This window comes from Alosa alosa, chromosome 23 (genome assembly GCF_017589495.1).
Source record: "Alosa alosa isolate M-15738 ecotype Scorff River chromosome 23, AALO_Geno_1.1, whole genome shotgun sequence".
NCBI classification, from domain to species: domain Eukaryota; kingdom Metazoa; phylum Chordata; class Actinopteri; order Clupeiformes; family Clupeidae; genus Alosa; species Alosa alosa.
Window position 1 is genome coordinate 25,102,692 of NC_063211.1, and position 20,186 is coordinate 25,122,877.

A 20,186-nucleotide genomic window follows, 5' to 3' on the forward strand; every position below is an offset into this window, starting at 1 on the left:
CTTTATCTCTCTCTCTCACACACACACAGAAAGAAAGAAAGAAAGAAAGAGATGAAAATCCACACAGAGCTCATAGATACACACACACACACACACACAGGCACAGGTTATGCACACATACTGTGTGTAGCCATACACACACATAGACACACATAGAAACACTCTTTCCTTTCCCTCTAAGAACACAGATGAGTGAGTGAAGAAAATGTTTGTCACACACTCCTGACTTCACATTAGTCACCCCTACACCACCGCCACACTGAAATCCCCAAGATAACCACAGAACCCATCATCGCCTGAGAATCCCCAGTAGAACCACATCTGTTCTGCGTCAGAACCGCATCAGAACCAAATGAGATCCATGTCACTAGATCAAAGACTAGAAGTACCTCAGAGGTCCATCAGCGTCATTCTGTCCTCATAATACCCCTTGACATTCCGTCACCACTGCCAGAGACCTTTGGGGCTTTCACAGGAAATTGCAGCATGAACAACTTTCTGTTTGTTTGTTTGTGTGTGTGAGATAAAAAGTGTACATACAGTACGTGTGTGTGTGTGTGTGTGTGTGTGTGTGTGTGTGTGTGTGTGTGTGTCTGTCTGTCTGTCTGTCTGTCTGTCTGTCTGTCTGTCTGTGCCCCCTTGTTTGTGTGTATCTGTGTGTGTCTGTGCGCGCGCGCGTGTGTGTGTGTGTGTGTGTGTGTGTGTGGTGTGTGTGTGTGTGTGTGTGTGTGTGTGTGTGTGTGTCTGTGTGTTTCTGTGTGTGTGTGTGTGTGTCTGTTGTGTCTGTGTAGCCTTCCTCTTTTCTCACTCACAGTGAAAGTGGAGTGCCTCTTGAGGAGAGTGCTGTTCTGCATGCGCGTGTGAGAGCAGTGGACGTGTTGATTGTAATCAAGTGTCAGATGAGGAGACATATAGATGCCTTCGCTTCCCCCTCACACACACACACACACACACACACACACACACACACACATACATACATACATACACACACACACAATGAGAGAAATAGAAAGAAAAAGAAAGAGACATATACAAAGGGAAAGAGAGAGACACACACACACCCACACACACAAATAGCCATCTCACTCTCCATTTATCTCTTACTCTTTGTATCAGCGACGACTGCACACTAGCCACACACACACACTCACACACACACACACACTGACACCATGGCAACAGGCCTCCTCACACAGGTCCATGCTGGTGGTGAGCCACTTATGGCGTGTTAAGACTGTTTGCTTTGTGCCTGTCACACCGACTGAGGTTGAACCCTGTGAGAGAAATGTGGCAGTGTGTGGGCCTAAAACCACGCTGTTGGAATGCTCAGTGTGGAGGTGGATTTACCTTAACTACCCATAATCCACTTGATTGCCATAGATTTCCATATCTACGGTGCTTGCCTTCTGAAACAGTTTGAAATACTAGGTTGGTGAATTACATAGTGAGACCTACTGTGATCCAAAGGCAAAAAATCACCAATCAGAATGTACAATTTGAAAAAATAAGTTAAGACTTCTTTAGGTGGCATGCAATGATCTGCCACTGTCACAAAGATTATAGGATGCTCTCGAGGATATGAGATTCAGTCATAGAGGGGGTTGGGGGAATGCACACCTATGACCTAAAGGTCGAAAACTGGCAATCACAACTGCCAAGAGTGCACAAGCTGTGTTTCCGTTCTGCCATTACAGTACACATTAATGTATGCACAATAAAGCTACTGGATTGTAAACTGTGTATTGTTTCCTGCATATGCCTGCCTGACTGCCAAGGATTGCACGAGGTCTCTGACCATAAAAGAGTATACGCACAAACGCACACACACACACACACACACACACGCACACACACACACACACACACACACACACACACACACACACACACACACACACACACTGCCATGGATAGCACAAGGTCTCTGAACGGCAATAATGGACAGAAGAAACGAATCAGTGAAGAAGAGAAGTGAACTGAGATGGAGACATAGGGAGAGATGGTGCTGGTTTTGTGTGGGGGTGGGGGTGGTGGTGTATTTGGTGCCACCATGACGTGTTTGTTACATATACACACACACACACACACACACACACACACTTGTGTGGGACAGACGCCAGGCGTGTCAGCGAGCATCTGCTCCGAGAGGTGCTGAGAGCTTTCACAGCGCCGAGGTGGGAACGTCCACCTTCTGTGGGCCGTCACACTCCAGAGCCAGAGGCAGCGAGGCCACTCCTGTTTGGACGCCTGTCTGTCTGTCTGTGTGCTCCTACACGTCTCCATGTCTGCTAACAGCCAGCCGGGCTGTCTGTCTGTCTGTCTGTCTGTCTGTCTGTCTGTGCGCTCCTCCGTCTCCACGTCAGTTTATTCCACTCTGTCTGTCTGTCTGTCTGTCTGTCTGTCTGATTCTCCATAATTTCACATCCGCTAACAGCCCTCCACTTTGTCTGTCTGTCTGTCTGTCTGTCTGTCTGATTCTCCATAATTTCACATCCGCTAACAGCCCTCCACTTTGTCTGTCTGTCTCTGTGTGTGTCTTGGTCTTTCTGCCTTTGTGTGTTCTTGATACTCTTTTATGCCTCTGGAAATCTTTGTCATCACCAGTCTGTCTGTCTGATTCTCAGTTAGTCTTTCTCTCCATCTGTCTGTGTGTCTTTCTTAATCCTGTATGCCTGTGGCAGACTGTCATCAGACTGTCATGGTTTTCTTGTTTCTCAGTTTTATCTCCACGCATCTGTTTGCCTGTCTGTCTGTCTATCTGTCTGTCTGTCTATCAATCTTCATGTATGCCTGTGGCCATCTCTGTCATGTGTCTGTCTGTCTCCAGTTTGTTCCTATCTCAATCTGCATGCCTGTCTGTTTGTATTTATTATTATTATAAGATGATTTCAGTTTTTGTTTCCTAAGCTACAGTACGGACCCTCTTGTGAGTCTGAAATAAAGACTGAATTGAATTTAAATGTCTGTCTGTCTGTCTGTCCCTCTGTCTGTCCATCTGTCTGTCCGTCTCTCCCACCAGTCAGTCTTCATGACCCTCATGTGTCTACCCGTCTCTCTCTGTCAGTTGTGTGTCTGTGGCTGTCTGTCAGTTTACCTGTTTGTCTGTCCTCATAATACCCCTTGACTGCCTCTCTCTGGTCTGTCTACCTCTGTCAGCCAGTCTGTCTACCTGTCTATAAAGGTGACCCCACACCAAGCCAACGGTCGGACATCTGATAATGTCTGGCTGGTGTCTATATCAGTGTCTGTATGTTCTCAGCACCATCAGCTCTGACGGACCTCCATCAGCTTGTTTATGGCCTATTCAACATGTTGAATTGGCACCAGAGCCATTGGGAAAAGGTTCTCTCTGATTGGTTGTTCAGCTTGCCTACTTGTTGTTGCTAAGAAGCATGGTGTGTTATCACCAGATTTTCCCACTAGGAGATACAATCCTGGTAGTTGGCGTTTTGCATCTGGATGACTGGATCTAATAACACTGTTTCACCTTTTGTCTCCTCCGCTTCTTGCCTTCTTACACAACCAAATGACCCAGGACTGACAATACCAGTGCCATTCGCAACTCATTAGCATTAGCATTAGCAACATGTTTTGATGAGAAGTAGATTGAGCATGGTGAGCAATTAGCAGTACTAGCACTGCTTTCTCTACGACCCCGTTCAGACTGCAGGCAAAAATGACCCAAATCTTTTTTGGGGGGTCAAGTGACCAGGTCAGACTTCTTCAGAAGTAGTGTGAACACTCAAATCTTGCCCAGATCTGATTTTTCCAAAACAGATTTAGACCACTTCCATATGTGGTCCTGAATCAGACCCAGGTCTGCGGCCGCAGTGTGAACAACCAAGGCGGATTTGATGTGACTTTTACGTCAATCTACATCACTGATCTATAAAGTTCTTTATAGATCAGTGATCTACATTGACATTTGTCACAATTATGCGCCGCAGGAGTTATCTGATGTCATTGTTAGGCTATTGTTCTTTTGCGCACGCGGGTCAGTTCGAAACCGCAAACAGTTCACACTGGAATCTGATATAGGCCACATTTTTAAAAGGTAATGTGAACAGCCAAACCAAAAAATTGGATCTGAGCAAAATATCTGAATTGAGCATTAAGACTTGCAGTGTGAACGGGGTCTATATTCTGTTGATCTGCACCTGTATTTCTGCACATTGAGATAGCAGGCAGAATGAAGGCAACACAAGATGACTAAGTTAGTCAGTCAGCACCGTTGCTAGTGCTTTGCAGTCTGCCCAGTGTGCGGTCAGAATTAGTTTCTCTGTCTGTCACGCTAGCAGATGGACATTCATGGGCATTCTCAAAGCATCTCTTCATCAGACAGACTGGCAGCCACTTCCTGTTAGCCTCCATCTGAGTAGGCATGCCGGCACAGATCCTCCTGCCAGCCAATCAGATCTCTACCTGCTCTGGCGTGCATCCTGAGTGGTGCATTATGGGATGGCCGCGTTCCACCCTGCTGCCCTCTGCCTCAGTAGTGTGGTGATGTCATCTGTTGGAGGTGGCCAAACCCGTGAATCTGTCATGCTGCTATTTGTTCAGTGTCTCATCCTCTCTCTCTCTCTCTCTCTCTCTCTCTCTCTCTCTCTCTCTCTCATCATAGTCTATTTCTGTTCCTTACCCACCAGCCCTTCTCACTCTGTTTCTTGCTCTTTTTCTCCCTCTGTTTTGCCTTGCAACTCATTCCCTCTGTTTTTTATCTCTCCTCCTTCATTCAGCCACACTCCTCTCTTTCTCTCCTTCACATCTATGTCTCCATACCACTCTTCCTCTCTCTCTCCCTCTATATTCCTCTCTTGCTGGTTGTGATACACAGTATGATGGACACCTCCAAATGAACACCAAATGGTTTCCAGCGGCGGCACACACAGCCTGGGTGAAAGCCATTCTGCCTTTCAGAAAGTTATTAGTGCACAAAATGAGCCGGATTAAGGGAAGGCACTGCATTCCAAATGAGTCACTAGTCTGTGCCGAAATGTAGGTTTGGGTCCTGTGTGTGTGTGTGTGTGTGTTTGAGTGAGAGAGATAGAGAACAAGAATAGGAGAGAAAGAGAGAGACAGAAAAAGAGAGAGAGAGGTTGGGGATGAACGAGAGCGCAAAAGAGATTTGTCTCTTGGATCAAGGAGAGATAATGAAACAATTAGAACTGTCCAATATCCACATCCTGGCATTAACTAAACTGTCATGAAACAGCACACCCCCAAACACACACACACACACACACACACACACACACGGAGCCACCACCACATCTTTGCATTAACTGAACTGTCATCAGAAAGTAAATGTGTTTTGTGTTTGCTCTGGGTTATTAAGTGTCGGTCTAATGCAGGCATCAGTTATGCATTGGATATTTGACAACTGTGAAGAATAAACCCATTTCCTCCCCCCGAGCTTCTCTCCCCAGGCACGTCTCTAGTCCCCACACCATCAAATGCTTCCCGTTCTTAACGGAGGGGGGTCTCTAAGGGCCCCATCCCGCCATTTTGTTTTTTCGTACCTCAGCTTCCATCTGTCTATGGTCTTCATCACCACATTCTGAAAAACTAAACAACTCTGTTTACGACAGGAGAGAGCCGGCAGAGATGAGGTTCTATACAACGCGGCATGACATTGTAGATCTATTCTCACATTCTCTCATTTAAAAGCTCACTGTGAAGTGTGAATTTCTCAAAGGTCCTTTTGAAGAGTTTTATATCATATTCATATCATTTTGATAACATGTTAGTTTCTTTCTTTCGCTTTTTAATATATTTTTTTCTGCGAGTCTTCATAGTCTTCTATCATTTATCATGCCTACAGTAATTCTACAGTCTTTTCAATTCTCTATACAGTTTCTTCAGCAAATGAGATATAAATATTTACACAACTTTATTCACAACATTACAATAGCACAATCAGGGCCAGATGTACGTACATTTGCGAACGTAGCGTTATCAGCGTCATGGACACACCGCAGATTGCGAACGCTGTCAGACCCAAGTTTCTATCGTATTTATCAATCTTTTAATCCTTAGTGTAAACTGCGCCTTTCTCTGCCTTTCTCCGCCCATAAACGCAATTTACGAACGTCCACAACTGAATGGCAGCGCCTATATACAAGCGGAGTTGAATGAAGTTAACTGATGACAACATTAAAAAGAATCAAATGTTTAGCAATCATGAAATAATACCATACATGATAACATGTAAACAAGCAGGGAGATAATGAAGATCAGTAGTTCTACTCAAACTACTTGTGCACGTAGGCTATGGAAGATTGGTCAAATCTAGCAAGAAAGTTTAAGTGAATGACGTGAAAGTAAGACATTCGAAATACCAACGAAAGTTAAGGTTGCTTTTGGTAGTACAAATACTGGTGCTCTAAATAGCGATTCTTTTGTCTTTGAAAGGTTCTCTTATTGACGCATTGAACTGCAATTTGGATTAACACCTGCTTTTACAAGGCGGAAGTATTTAGGCGCAGAATACAAGGATACAAGGATACAAGGAAGTTTATTGTCACATGCATATAGTTACTGGAAGTAAGAAATGCAGTGAAATTATGTCTGGTGTCAGCCTATTTGTGCATTAATGGGGGTAAAACTGCAGTAGAAGAGGGGTTTAGTAGATTAAGTGGCAAGGGCTGCATAAAAAAGGTGGGGCAGAAAGGCTACCAGTTAGAACACTCTCAACCGCTGAAGTGTAGAAGGCCTTCATGATGGATGTAGAAACTTTGAATTTCCTTAGCTGACGAAGGAAGTAGAGTCGTTGTCTGGACTTCTTCAGAACATATTGAGTGTTAACAGTCCATGTTAAGTCTTCAGTAATGTGGACACCAAGGTATTTAAAACTTGTGACTCTCTCTACAGGTTGCCAGCTGATCATTAGTGGGGTGTAACTGTAGTTCTGCTGCTGCCTTCTGTAATCCAATACCATTTCCTTGGTTTTATTGATATTCAGTGTCAAGCTGTTATATTGACACCACTGTGCCACCTCATCAACCCTGATCCAAGTAGAACTGTTCATTGTTGTTACTAATCAGGCCCAAGATCACTGTGTCATCTGCAAACTTGATGATGGAGGTATGACTACTGTTAGCTTTGCAGTCATGTGTGTAGATGTTGTACAGCAGTGGACTCAAAACACAGCCTTGGGAGCACCAGTGCTGATGGTTAATGAGTCAGATGTCAGACCCCCACTCTAACCACTTGTGAGCGGTTGGTGAGGAAGTCAAATATCCAGTGACACAGGGTGGTGTTCAGTCCTAAAGGCCTTCATCTTTGTGACCAAGGTGAGAGGTACTACATCGTGTTGAATGCTGAACTAAAGTCAATGAACAGCATCCTCACATAATTCCCATTCCCCTCCTCCAGGTGAGTTAAGGTGGTGTGCATGAGGTTTGAGATGGCATCCTCTGTAGACCTGTTGGCTCTGTAAGCAAATTGGGGGGTCGAAGGAGGCAGGGAGGGATGAGCAGATAATGTTTTTCACAAGCTTCTCAAAACACTTCATCACTGTAGGCGTCAGGGCTACTGGGCGGTAGTCATTCAGACATGATGGACTTTTGTTTTCGGTACTGGAACAATAACAGACTGCTTGAGGTAGGAACTGTCTCTTGAGCCAATGATGTGTTAAAGATATAAGTGAACACAGGAGCTAACTGAGCAGCCTGGGGATTTCAAAACCCTGTTAGAAATTCCATCCGGTCCAGTAGCTTTTCTACAAATTACCCTCTAAAGGCATTGCTCACATCGACCTCAGAGACACAGAAAGGTGCATCCTCATTTGCTTCACATGCTGCAGCTAGTCCAATATAGTCTGTGTTTTTCATGTCAAAGCGAGCATAAAAAAGCATTAAGTTCTTCAGGGAGGGCTTTACTCACATTCATCATGGGAGGGACTTTTTTCAAAGCCAGTGATGGTTGGAGTCCTTTCCACACTCGTGCTGGATCACCCTCCAAGAAATCAGCTTCAACTCTGTCTCTATAGCGCCGCTTAGCATCTTTAATTGCACTACGTAAACTATAAGATGCTGAATAGACGTGCGCTTTCAGGAGCAGTGTTTGTACATACCGCGGAATACATAATTAGGTGTTCTTTACTCTTCCCCTCCCATCTTTTTACGCTAAACTCCCACTTTCCCCTGGATCCTCCCATGAATGCATATGCATGACAAGACAAACGCAATCTGCCACTTTCAGCTCCCGCGACAGGCAGTTTGCGCTTTTACATCATCGCGGCCTGTTTGTACATACCTCGCAATGATTTTACACGCACATTGCGAAACAAATACGCCTGAAGTGGGCGCAAAAGCGTTAGTACATCTGGCCCTCAGTGTTGCTTCCACAGCTGAGCTTAGAACAGAGCCTCATCAACCACATAAACATTAAAACTATTACATTGTTTGTACAGCAACATTTGTTTGTTACCTTTAGCTGGAGGAACAACATTATGCAAAAAGCAATATAGTGTCACCATGTAGGCCTATTACCTTTAAAAAAAAAAATACACAACATGGCAACACTGTCTAATGTCTGCAGAATACAGTTCAAACAATCACTGCATCAGTGAATATCTATGCAGAACCTCGTGTGTTGTGTTTTAGGGACATACTAGCTGAAGTTCGCATACAAAAATACACTTCTGGATAAAGCACATCTCAGTGAAGGGAAAAAGGATTAGCTTCCTGAATCACAGGTTTGGAGAAATTCTTAAAAAGAACCTGATAGTTTCAGGGAGAGATCATTGTCCCAGTTTCATGAGAAAACTGACAAATGCTGCACCATGCTCATACAGTTAAAAACTGTATCATCAGATAATCATTAGGAAGTCCTGCCTGTTGTCATGGATATAAACGTCTCTACATGCATCACATTCATATGTTAATACCACAATAATCACAGTGTGCAATCACAGTAATTACAGTGCATAACCATGACAGTCATCTGTTAAGCATGATTACAGAAGGTTCAAACAGATCTCAAGTGTAATGGTCCTGCCAGGAGGTCCGATAAGGAGTCCAGTTTATCAGCACCTTGTGTGACCTTAGTGACAGTGGCCCTGGCGCTTGTCTCCAGAGGAAAATAAATGGTCCAGGCTGCACAGTGTGTGTGCGCGGTAAGGAACAGCATAACCTAAAACATCTCTCAAGCTATCTGACCTCACCTCTGCTGGCTCAATCGGACAGTAACGCCAAAGGGGTCATTCAAGGATGACCCACTAGAACTTATCTAAGGAAATACTATGCAGTGACTTGGCCTCTACTCTGATGGGCAAGACTGCTGTCTGGACCTCACAGAGAAACCCAATATGGGCAACAGGGTTTGGTGTAGTCACTAGCAGAACAAAGGGAAACAGCCCCTGCATACTATCACATCAAAAACACACACAAACACACTCTCATAACCACTGTTAGGGCTGATGTGGCACTTAAAGGCACTTTCTGAAGAAAGGAGTAAGGTTATGTTATGTTATGTTGATATGTTATATATATATATATATATATATATATATATATATACAGAGAGAGAGAGAGAGAGAGAGAGAGAGAGAGAGAGAGAGAGAGACAGACAGACAGACAGACAGACAAAAATACCCCCCCACACACATACCACTTAACTAGACAAATACAATAGAATTGCAACATTTTTCACTAGACGTTTGGGTTTGAAAAAAAAGTTGCAAGTGGAAACTTTTAGGAAACCAAACCTAGAGAAACATTACATGTTGAGTAACTTTCCACAATGACTGATAATATCAGAAAGTGTGTTCCTAATGAAGCTAAACGACAGAATAACAAAATAACATTCCCAGCAATACACTCAACGCCACTGTCTAAAATGAAGAACCGGCCAAACACATCCCACACCTCAATATCACATACTGCACAGGCCAAACACATCCCCGTCTCACTATTACATACTGCACAGGCCAAACACATCCCACGCCTCAATATCACATACTGCACAGGCCAGACCCAAACACATACCACGCCTCTATATCACATACTGCACAGGCCAAACACATCCCACGCCTCAATATCAGATACTGCACAGACCAAACACATCCCATGCCTCAATATCACATACTGCACAGGCCAAACACATCCCACGCCTCAATATCACATACTGCACAGGCCAAACACATCCCACGCCTCAATATCACATACTGCACAGACCAAACACATCCCACACCTCAATATCACATACTGCACAGGCCAGACCCAAACACATCCCACGCCTCAATATCACATACTGCACAGGCCAAACACATCCCACGCCTCAATATCACATACTGCACAGACCAAACACATCCCACACCTCAATATCACATACTGCACAGGCCAGACCCAAACACATCCCACGCCTTTAATATCACATACTGCACAGACCAAACACATCCCATGCCTCAATATCACATACTGCACAGGCCAAACACATCCCACGCCTCAATATCACATACTGCACAGACCAAACACATCCCACACCTCAATATCACTTACTGCTCAGGCCAGACCCAAACACATCCCACGCCTCAATATCACATACTGCACAGGCCAAACACATCCCACGCCTCAATATCACATACTGCACAGGCCAAACACATCCCACGTCTCAATATCACATACTGCACAGGCCAGACCCAAACACATCCCACGCCTCAATATCACATACTGCACAGACCAAACACATCCCATGCCTCAATATCACATACTGCACAGGCCAAACACATCCCACGCCTCAATATCACATACTGCACAGACCAAACACATCCCACGCCTCAATATCACATACTGCACAGGCCAGACCCAAACACATCCCACATCTCAATATCTGTCAGAACCAAGATCAGTTGCAAATGAGGGGAGGGACAAATCCAGCTTATGGAGGAGAGAGAGAGAGAGAGAGAGAGAGAGAGAGAGAGAGAGAGAAGAGGAGGAGGAGGAGGAGGAGGAGGAGAGGGCTGAATGGAATAGATGGTGAAAAGGGGATCATCTGTATTGTGGAGGGCAGAGAGGGATGATCTGAGGTTTAGGACAGAGAGAGGGGGACAGAGTGAATAATCAATCTCACACGCAGACACACACACACACACACACTGAGAGATACACACCACATCATACACAACACATACACACCAGCAGCCAAGCCAGGGGGACAAGGGGAGAAATGAGATGCCAGAGTAATTACAGTCAAGTCACTGGTGAAACTGGAGGTTGTGTGTGTGTGTGTGTGTGTGTGTGTGTGTGTGTGTGTGTGTGTGTGTGTGTGTCTGAGTAGCTGAACGGACAGCCCCTCTGCAAGGTAACATTCCAACCTCCAAATCATTGCCATCCTATTGCCACACATACATAGTTGCAGAGCTGATATAAAGACTCAATGCACACACACACACACACACACACACACACACACACACACACAGACAAACACACATACACACAGAGGAAAGGACAGGAGCCCAGCTGAGAGCTGAACACACACACTGAGCAGAGTCCATGAGTGACTGCATTTGACTTTGAGAGGCAAAAGACCCCAAAAGCCTGGACATTTAAACACCTTTCCTCCAGCGTGTTCTTCACTGATGCTCACAACATTACACACACACACACACACACACACATACACACACACACACACACACACACACGGACTGGCGTGCATCTAATAAACCATCCACACTCCTCAGAGTAAAACCGTAAGTGTGTTTGTGTGTGAATATGATTATGGATTATGTGTGTTTCTGTGCCTGCATATGTGTGTGTGTGTGTGTGTGTGTGTGTTTGTTTGAGCATGGTGCTACTGTTTGAATACCAAGTAACCAGGAATAACATTCATGCAAAGCATCATGATTTCACCTATTAACAGATGGCCAACTACATTTCCCCCTTCTCCAAATACAGATTAAACACACACAAACACACCAGCAGCAGCTTTACATTTTTCAAATAAACACACATACACACACACACACACACACACGCGCACACAGACACACATTCTGTCTGAGACCCCATCCACGTCCGGCAGTGCATAGCAGAAGACAAGCAAAGAATAGCGTCCACACTCACCCTCTCTCAGGCTACGTAGCCGCAGCCTGCTCCTCTGCTCTCCTCTCCTCTCCTCTCCTCTCGTCTTCCTCCCTCCACACACACAGACACAACACCACTACTGGACGGCTTTGCTTTTCATCGTTTTGTTCTCTCCCCCCCTTTTCTCTCTTTTGGGGTTTCCACTCCCTTTCGCTTTGTCCTCCTCCTGTGGCTGAGAGTGCGAGTGAGTGAGCGAGAGAGGGGGAAAGAGTTAAAAGAGAGAGAGAGAGAGAGAAAGAGAGAGAAGAGCACACATCCACACACAAAGAGCTGTTCTTTCGCTGCGCTGCTGCTCCCCGTAGCATCCAGACAGCAGGACAACATCAAAGCGGCTCGGGGGGAACACTTGAGGGGCCCATTGTCTCGGCTCGCCTCCGTTTTTTTTCTTACGGGCTCACCCCCGCCGCTCGCCTGCAATGGTACGGTCCAGGCATTCACGCCAAGCAGCTTTCACACATGCAGGGGTGGCTTGTCTCAAGCAATTGCTGACAAGCCACAAACAAGGCAGCCACCCCCTCCCCTCTCTTTCGTACACTCACACGCGCACACACACACACACACACACACACACACACACACACACACACACACTATGCCACCCGCCCTGAGACCCTCCACCACCATTCCAGCTCCTCCCATGTCTTCTTTCCTCTCTCTCTCCCCCTCTCTCTCTCCCTCTCTTCCCTCCTCTCCCCTCCCTCTCTTCCTCCCTCCCTCCTTACTGCCTTTCCCCTCCTCTCTCTCACTTTCACTGAGTATCAGCCTCCCAAAGGCTGATGTGCTGGCACACACACACACACACACACACACACACACACACACACACACACACACACACACACACATAAACAGATGCACACACATGCACACACACACACACACACACACATACATACATACAGACTCAAACACACATTGTCAAGAACATTATAGAGACTCATTATCATAAAAACACATATTATGCACACATGCACAGACACACACACACACACACACACACACAGTGGGGATGCTTGGGGGTCACGGTGGCTCTCACACTGTGCAGGCAGCTTAGAGGTCTCATTGAAAAGCAGAGAGTGAAGGACAGAGTGTGATGGAGGTTGGGGCATCCGCTCTCATGTCACACACACACACACACACATACACACATACATATACACAACACGCACACACACAAAACATGAAGGCAATGGGTGGGGGCATGGGTTTAGGTGGGGGAGTAGGGAAAGGGGGAGGTGTTAGTCAATAAGCCTCAAAACTGAAGAGATAAAAGTTCTGTTTGAGTGTGTGATCCACTCTCTCTCCACACTCACACACACGGACGGACACACACACACACACACAATTAAAGCCATGGAAACAAACATACAAGTAACATACAAATACTCAATAACATGCATTTTTACACCATTTAAAAAGATGCATTCACAATTAACCATTAGTCCATTAGTCTCTCACACACACACACACACACACACACACACACACACACATTATACCATGAGGACTGTTTGAGGAGCAAACGAGTGTCAGTGCAGCAGGGTGAATGTGTTTATGAACAAGGAAGAAAAATAGCATGAGGGTGTGAATGAGTGACTGACTGACAGAGAGAAAACTACCCACATACAAGCTATCTCTCTCTCTCACTCTGTCACACACACACACACACACACACACACACACACACACACACACACACACACACACACAATGTAATCGATCCACACAAAGGGTTAATATTCAACCACTGCACTGGAGAGTGGGGCTGGGATGTGTGTGTGTGTGTGTGTGTGTGTGTGTGTGTGTTGGAGGTGGGGGTTGGGACGGGCCAGCAGACAGGACTGGAGGGGTAAGGAGTGAGGGGGTGTGGGCGGGATCTGCGGAACTCCACTGGGGATTGGTGGAGCACTTGATGGCTGAGACTGAGCTGAACTATCCGGCTGAAGAACAGAGGGGAGTTTGAGGGAGACTGGTCTTCAGCTACACAACCCCCTCCCCTCTCCTCTCACCCCCCACCCACACCCACCACCACCACCTCCTCCCTCAGCACTGAAGCTGTAAAATGGGCTCATTTTCACACCAATAAACAGCAGCAGAGTGTGATGTCTCAGTGTCCTTTTACTATTATATGATAACATTTTATCTGACGTAATAAATGAGCATATGTGTGTAAGATATAGGGGTGGGAGAGGGTGCTGAGGGGAAGCTGGGGCGACGGTATAGGATAAGGCTCCGCGGTGGCTCATATGGCACCTTTATGGGTTTACAGGAAGAGCAATACATTATCTCGTCCTCAGCAGAGTGTTGAACAATGGGCCCTCAGTCAGTGGGAGTTGAACCTTGAGCCCAGTACTTCTACGCATGTGTGCTCCTGCCTGACTGGGACAGGTCCTGGCTTCACCTGCTCTGGCTCTTTGCCCAACCAGGCGTCTGGAGAAGAGTTGCGTTGCGTGAGAGTAAGCACCGGGCTGACTAACATCGGAACTGACCAGGAGAGGTGTGCACAACTGTTCAGTGTCCACTCACAGTCGTTCCCCAGCGGAGATGAGGGAAGCCTCTCTCCTCGCAAACAAAAGGTTGATACCCGATTTGCTTATGGGATCCCCAAACAGAAAGGTCTCACAACAGCAAGGAAACATGGGGTGTGCTAATGTTAAATTCATCTCTAAATTTTGTCTTACTTGGCCGTGGATAGCCTAAGTAAGCAGGCTGACGTCAAGCCAAACACTTCTGTAACACCGTACTGCCATCTAGTGTTCTTTCTTTGTGACTGCATACAGGATGTATGCTTCAATGATCTGTGGTATGGTGATGTTCTGTCACGGTAATGAGTGATATCTGATATGTGTACTGTATATTGGTATGGCCAACAGGGAGGGTGGATAGGCGTGAAAGTGAGCTGCATATTCTGAATGACAAAAAACTCATTCCAAATGATATAATATCATTGGATTATTTGTGTAAGGTCTTTCTTTGAGAACTGAGGAGATACTTCACTGACAACAAAATGTATTTGATTCTCATTATGTTCTCCCCATGCTAAATCATTAATCACAAGGAATACTGCTTTTTTTATTCTTTATTGTCATTTATAACCCATTAACACATGTCATGTAAAGGGGCGTAGTCATGGTGTCTCTGGAGAAGCTCTGCAGTTTAAAACTGAGACTCGCTGCATGAGCTCCTGATCAGAATACGTTGCCTCTTCCATGGAGCAGTTATAACCACAAACTTACAGTATAGAATCTACAAAAATGACAGAGAGAATATATGAGAGAAAGAGAGTGAGAAAAACAACGATAACAGTTTAATGTTCACTATGTATGTCTATTGTTCAAGGATGAATGACTGACATTGTTTGCTAAAAAAATTGATTTGAAGAACAAAAATGCCTTGGTTTTAATCAATGTGTAAGGAATTGATATTCTGGTGCTTTGGCAAGTCAACAGCAGACCGGTGGCCGTGAAGGCAGCAGTGCCAGATGTATAACTGGTTACCTGTCCATCTGCTGAGCCAGGGGCGCAGGAGTCCACTCCCTCAGAGCCACATGGGGTCTTCTTCACCTCCACATCGATGTCATACTGACCAGCACCAATGTTCTGTGTGAAACATTATTACTCTGTCAGATTCAACGTGTATGTGGGTGTGGGGTGTGTGTGTGTGAGAGAGAATAAAGCATTTTAAATAAGCCTTTTTTTATTTTCTAGACTTATGTGATGTTTCTCTATTTTTAAAAAAGCTAGCACTGAAGCTGTTTCTACCCTTGCAAATTTCACATGGATACAGTGTGGCGATTAAGGGTTTTGTGTAAATATGTGTGTGTGTGTGTGCCTGGAGGGTAGAGATCTTATATGTTTGTATGTTCTTATATAACTTACATTACAGGCACCAATACATCTTAGCTGCCTTTTTGGGGGAAACACCCTTAAGCAAACCCTATCAAAATCATAAATGGGTTTCTCACTGAATGAAATTAGCTCTAAATACATTTGTAGCAAGACTGCAGAGATTTTTTTTATCAGACAGCAACACTATAATGATTAATCTGTGTTACACCCACAAGCAAAACAGAACTGTTTGTGTATGAACTTGGGCTGGTTCACTCTTGGCTCACTATTAAGCAAATACATTGTGAAATGAATCCAAGATAAACCAATAAAGCCCTTGCATTGACCACTGGCAGCAAGGGATCTGGGGACTTTTAGCACAGACATGACAGCCATTTACATCTAGTACACTTAGGAATGTGAAAACATAACATTATCACATTAACATATAAAACTCATTCCTGAACATGAATATCATGACAGAAACAGCTGAGATGAACAACCACATGAAACTTAATTATGAATCAGCTGGATAAAGTAAAAACACAAACACATTAAACCAATGAAATGCAGAAAGACAGACGCACATCTGACAGAGGCGAACTACAGAATAGACCATGAACACAGACATTGAGACTAAATACCCCTGCCTGAACACAGACATTGAGACTGCTTAAATACACCTGACGTCAAGAGAACTTCTCACCTCCTTGGTGACAGAAACCACCTTGTGGATGCTGTAGTGGTGGGCATGGTCACGGAAACTGAGTGATTCAAGGCCGAATGAGGCACAAGCCTGGACCTCAGGGTCATCAGGATCCACGTCCACTATCTCGCCCACAGGGGATGCCGCCGACATGGCGACCAAGGTTAGAGCTGCTGCACAAAGTAACCTCCAGGACCAGGTCATCTTGTGGCAGGTGGCTATCAGAATGGTAAGTGGGACTGATAAATGCAAGAACAAGCAGCATACAAGGTGACTGTGTTAGGAGCAGAGACTTCAGACAAACACACAGACACAGGTGCACACACACAGACACAGATTGGCTTGCCACTGCAAACAGCACCTTTTTTGGTATCACCGGTGATTCACAAAAGAGTTGTTGTTTGTTCTTGTTCTGAAAAAGCGGTCAACTGAATTGCACTTGATTTCAGTGACACCTAGTGGAAAGACATAGAGTGACAGGCTACAGACAACAAAGGCACTGTACAGGGAGAGAATGTGAGTGGGTTGAATTGCACATCTGATGATAACTTGATAGCATAATAATACCACTTAACATTTAAAATGGACTTGTTCATTGTTATGCTTATTATTAATCCAAGTCTTGTTTTCACCGTTTCTCCAGTCTCTGGATCCATGCCAAATGTTGTGAATTGCTGTCTAATTAGCAGGTGCTGCAACGTACTGTCAAAGGTCTGTAATACTGTAAGCACCTAAGTGTCTTCACACCCGATAGTTGTGTTTAAACAATTGGTTCATGGGTGTGTATTTTGGAAGGTAGTGCCTTGAAATTGCAAAGAGGAGACATTATCTGATTTTTCTGTGTCTAAATTAGAGAAATGTGTTAAGAGTTTTGTAAATCAATGTGTGTAGTGTTGCAAAAAGTGTGATGCTGATAATGTGCTTACATGTTAGATTGATCCCTTGTTGGACCTCTTTACAACCACAAGCAAGCCATAGCTTGTAATGCTAAAATAGTATGAAATTATAGATGTTCAACATGGTGGTCAAAACCTTGACTAATTCTTGACATCAAATTGACGTCACGGTGCCCGCTGGGTAGTTGTGCAAGTCTGGGTTGATGTTTTGCTCCTCGAGTGTAAGGTTTTGCCAACTGTGGGATACTTTTGATTTTAGTGTTTAAGCAATTGTAAAAAAACTACAGTATAAGAAAGTCTTACACATTTTTGGCATTCTCTCAGCAGCTTCAGGTAGACACCTGGGCCGGTTTTCCAACAGTCTTGATGGATTTTCCGTACATGTTGAGCATTTTTGGCTGATTTTATTTTTCTCTTATGCTACAGTTTCATGCACAGCAATTTTTGCTTGTCACGCAATTTTTGAAACCTGTCACTGAAACGCCATAACCCCACACAGCATATGTAAAGAATGGACAACATACATGATCAGTTCAGATCCATGTTGTCTCGATTAATTGATTCATGGTTTTTTATGTTCTTCTATGGCAGTTTATTGTAGAGCATCTTGTGCATTGTTTTTATACAGAGTATTTTGCTATAATATCATTTGTGCTTGCATTCCCCAATAATACACCATCATACTTTCAAAAATGTTTGACCTGCAAGTCAGATGAGTACAAAAATCATATGACACTTCCGGCAGAGACAGGATGGAGTCACTCCATTGTGGCATTGTGGAAAACAACTATTTAATAAAAAATTGTTTTTTATTTGGAAACACTCTGGATTTTCCAGGCCTTGGTTGAAAACTATTACTGGCTGGCTATGCTTTCAAAAATGCAGATACAACACATAAATGATTGACTAAATGTACTCAAATTCAAAGTAATCATATAAGTGCATATCTCTAGGAAGACCTGAGCCCCTATTAATACAAGTCAAAGTCAAAGTCAAAGCCTGCTTTATTGTCAATTTCTTCACATGTCAACACATAAAAAAAGATCGAAATTACGTTTCCCACTATCCCACGGTGGAGACAAGACATATTTTACCAATTAGGTCCACAGACAAACATAACATTCAAGTAAACAATATAAAAAGTAAATAAGAAGGCACATACAATGAAGAAATAAGAGCAGCAAAATTTGGGTTGAAATTGTGCAATTGTGCATAAAGTAGACAGTCAATATAATAGTGCAAAAGTCAGGCCAATAAATGGCTGAGGTAGTTCTGTTTGACCTAAGTATGCAAGTGGCATTGTGGTGCAAGTTATGTAAGAGCAGCAGAAGTGTGTTCAGAAGTGTTTTCAGGACAACAGGACAACAACAACAAGTTGCCAAGTGTGCACGTGTACAAGTGGAGTAGTGCAAGTGGAGTAGTGCAAGGCAGCTATTGTGGGTCCAAAGTCCAGGATGTTATGTAGCTGAGGGTGGAGGGGGAGAGGGGGGAGAGAGTTCAGCATCCTACCGGCCTGGTGTATGAAGCTGTTGGTGAGTCTGGTGGTGCGGGAGCGCAGGCTTCTGTACCTCTTCCCAGAGGGCAGTAGATCAAACAAATTGTGAGCGGGTGACTTGAATCACTCACAATTGTGGTGCCTATGGCGGGTGAGGTGGGAGGTGTAAATGTCCTTCAGGGAGGGGAGTGAAGCACCAATAATCCTTCCAGCTGTGTTCACTATGCGCTGCAGGGCTTTCCTGTTGTATTCAGTGCAGCTTCCGCCCCACACAGCGATACAGCTGGAGAGGATGCTCTCAATGGTGCCTCGGTAGAATGTGGTCATGATGGCTGGTGGAGCACTTGCTCGCCTGAGTTTCCCAGGAAGTAAGTACAGGCGCTGAGCTTTTCTTCGCCAGTGATGCAGTGTTGGTGGTCCAGGGAGAGGTCTGGGGCTGATGTGCACCCCAGGAATTTGGTGCTGCTCACTCTCTCCACCACAGCACTGTCGATGGTCAGTGGCAGGTGTTGGGTGTGACCTCTACGGAAGTCAACAACAATCTCCTTGGTCTTGCTGATGTTCAGCAGGAGGTTGTTGTCCCTGCACCACGTGGTCAGAGGGTCGACCTCCAACCTGTATTGAGTCTCGTAAGCCCTTGGTGATGAGACCCACCAGAGTTGTGTCGTCAGCAAATTTCACTATGTGGTTGTTGCTGTAGGTTGCAGTGCAGTCATGCGTCAGCAGGGTGAAGAGCAGCGGACTGAGCACGCAGCCTTGGGGGGCCCCTGTGCTCAGTGGGATGCTGCTTGAGATATTGTTGCCAACATGTACTACTTGAGGTCTCTGACAGAGGAAGTCCAGTAGCAGGTTGCAGAGGTAGGTACTGAGTCCCAGTTTGTCAAGTTTGCAGATGAGTTGTTTTGGTATTATGGTGTTGAATGCAGAGCTGAAGACTATAAACAGCAATCACATATGAGTCTCTTTTTTCCAACAATACCATGTTAGACAAATCTGTCTGAATTACTTTTTTCATAAGTAATAGCTAGCCAATTGCCTTAGATAAGAGGAGCCTAAAGCTCATCAGGACTAACAGGGAGAGGGGACTCACATCGTTAGTGGTATCTTGGGAGCTATTCAGGTCAACTTCCCCTGACGTAGGCCAGAGTCGGTATGATGAGAGGAGAC

The 20,186-nt window shown here is 44.9% G+C and overlaps 2 protein-coding genes across 3 annotated transcripts in view; both read right to left on the bottom strand.

Annotated features, from left to right (window-relative positions):
- Positions 1-12,557, bottom strand: part of LOC125288303 (B-cell CLL/lymphoma 9 protein-like) — a 54,871-nt gene extending 42,314 nt beyond the window's left edge. The window contains exon 1 of one of the 2 annotated variants that reach the window (XM_048234541.1): positions 12,075-12,557. The gene's annotated coding sequence lies outside the window, so the exon portion shown is untranslated. The remainder of the gene's footprint in view (positions 1-12,074) is intronic. The other variant, XM_048234543.1, reaches the window with a different exon arrangement.
- A 2,607-nt stretch (positions 12,558-15,164) lies between these two features.
- On the bottom strand, positions 15,165-16,941 carry LOC125288773 (cystatin-SN-like). The gene is made up of 3 exons (XM_048235394.1): positions 16,629-16,941; positions 15,593-15,694; positions 15,165-15,341 (listed from the first exon to the last, which is right to left on the bottom strand). Exons 1-3 carry the CDS (start codon positions 16,830-16,832, stop codon positions 15,252-15,254), a joined length of 396 nt encoding a protein of 131 aa, XP_048091351.1. The 5' UTR covers positions 16,833-16,941; the 3' UTR covers positions 15,165-15,251.
- Positions 16,942-20,186: the final 3,245 nt, after the last annotated feature.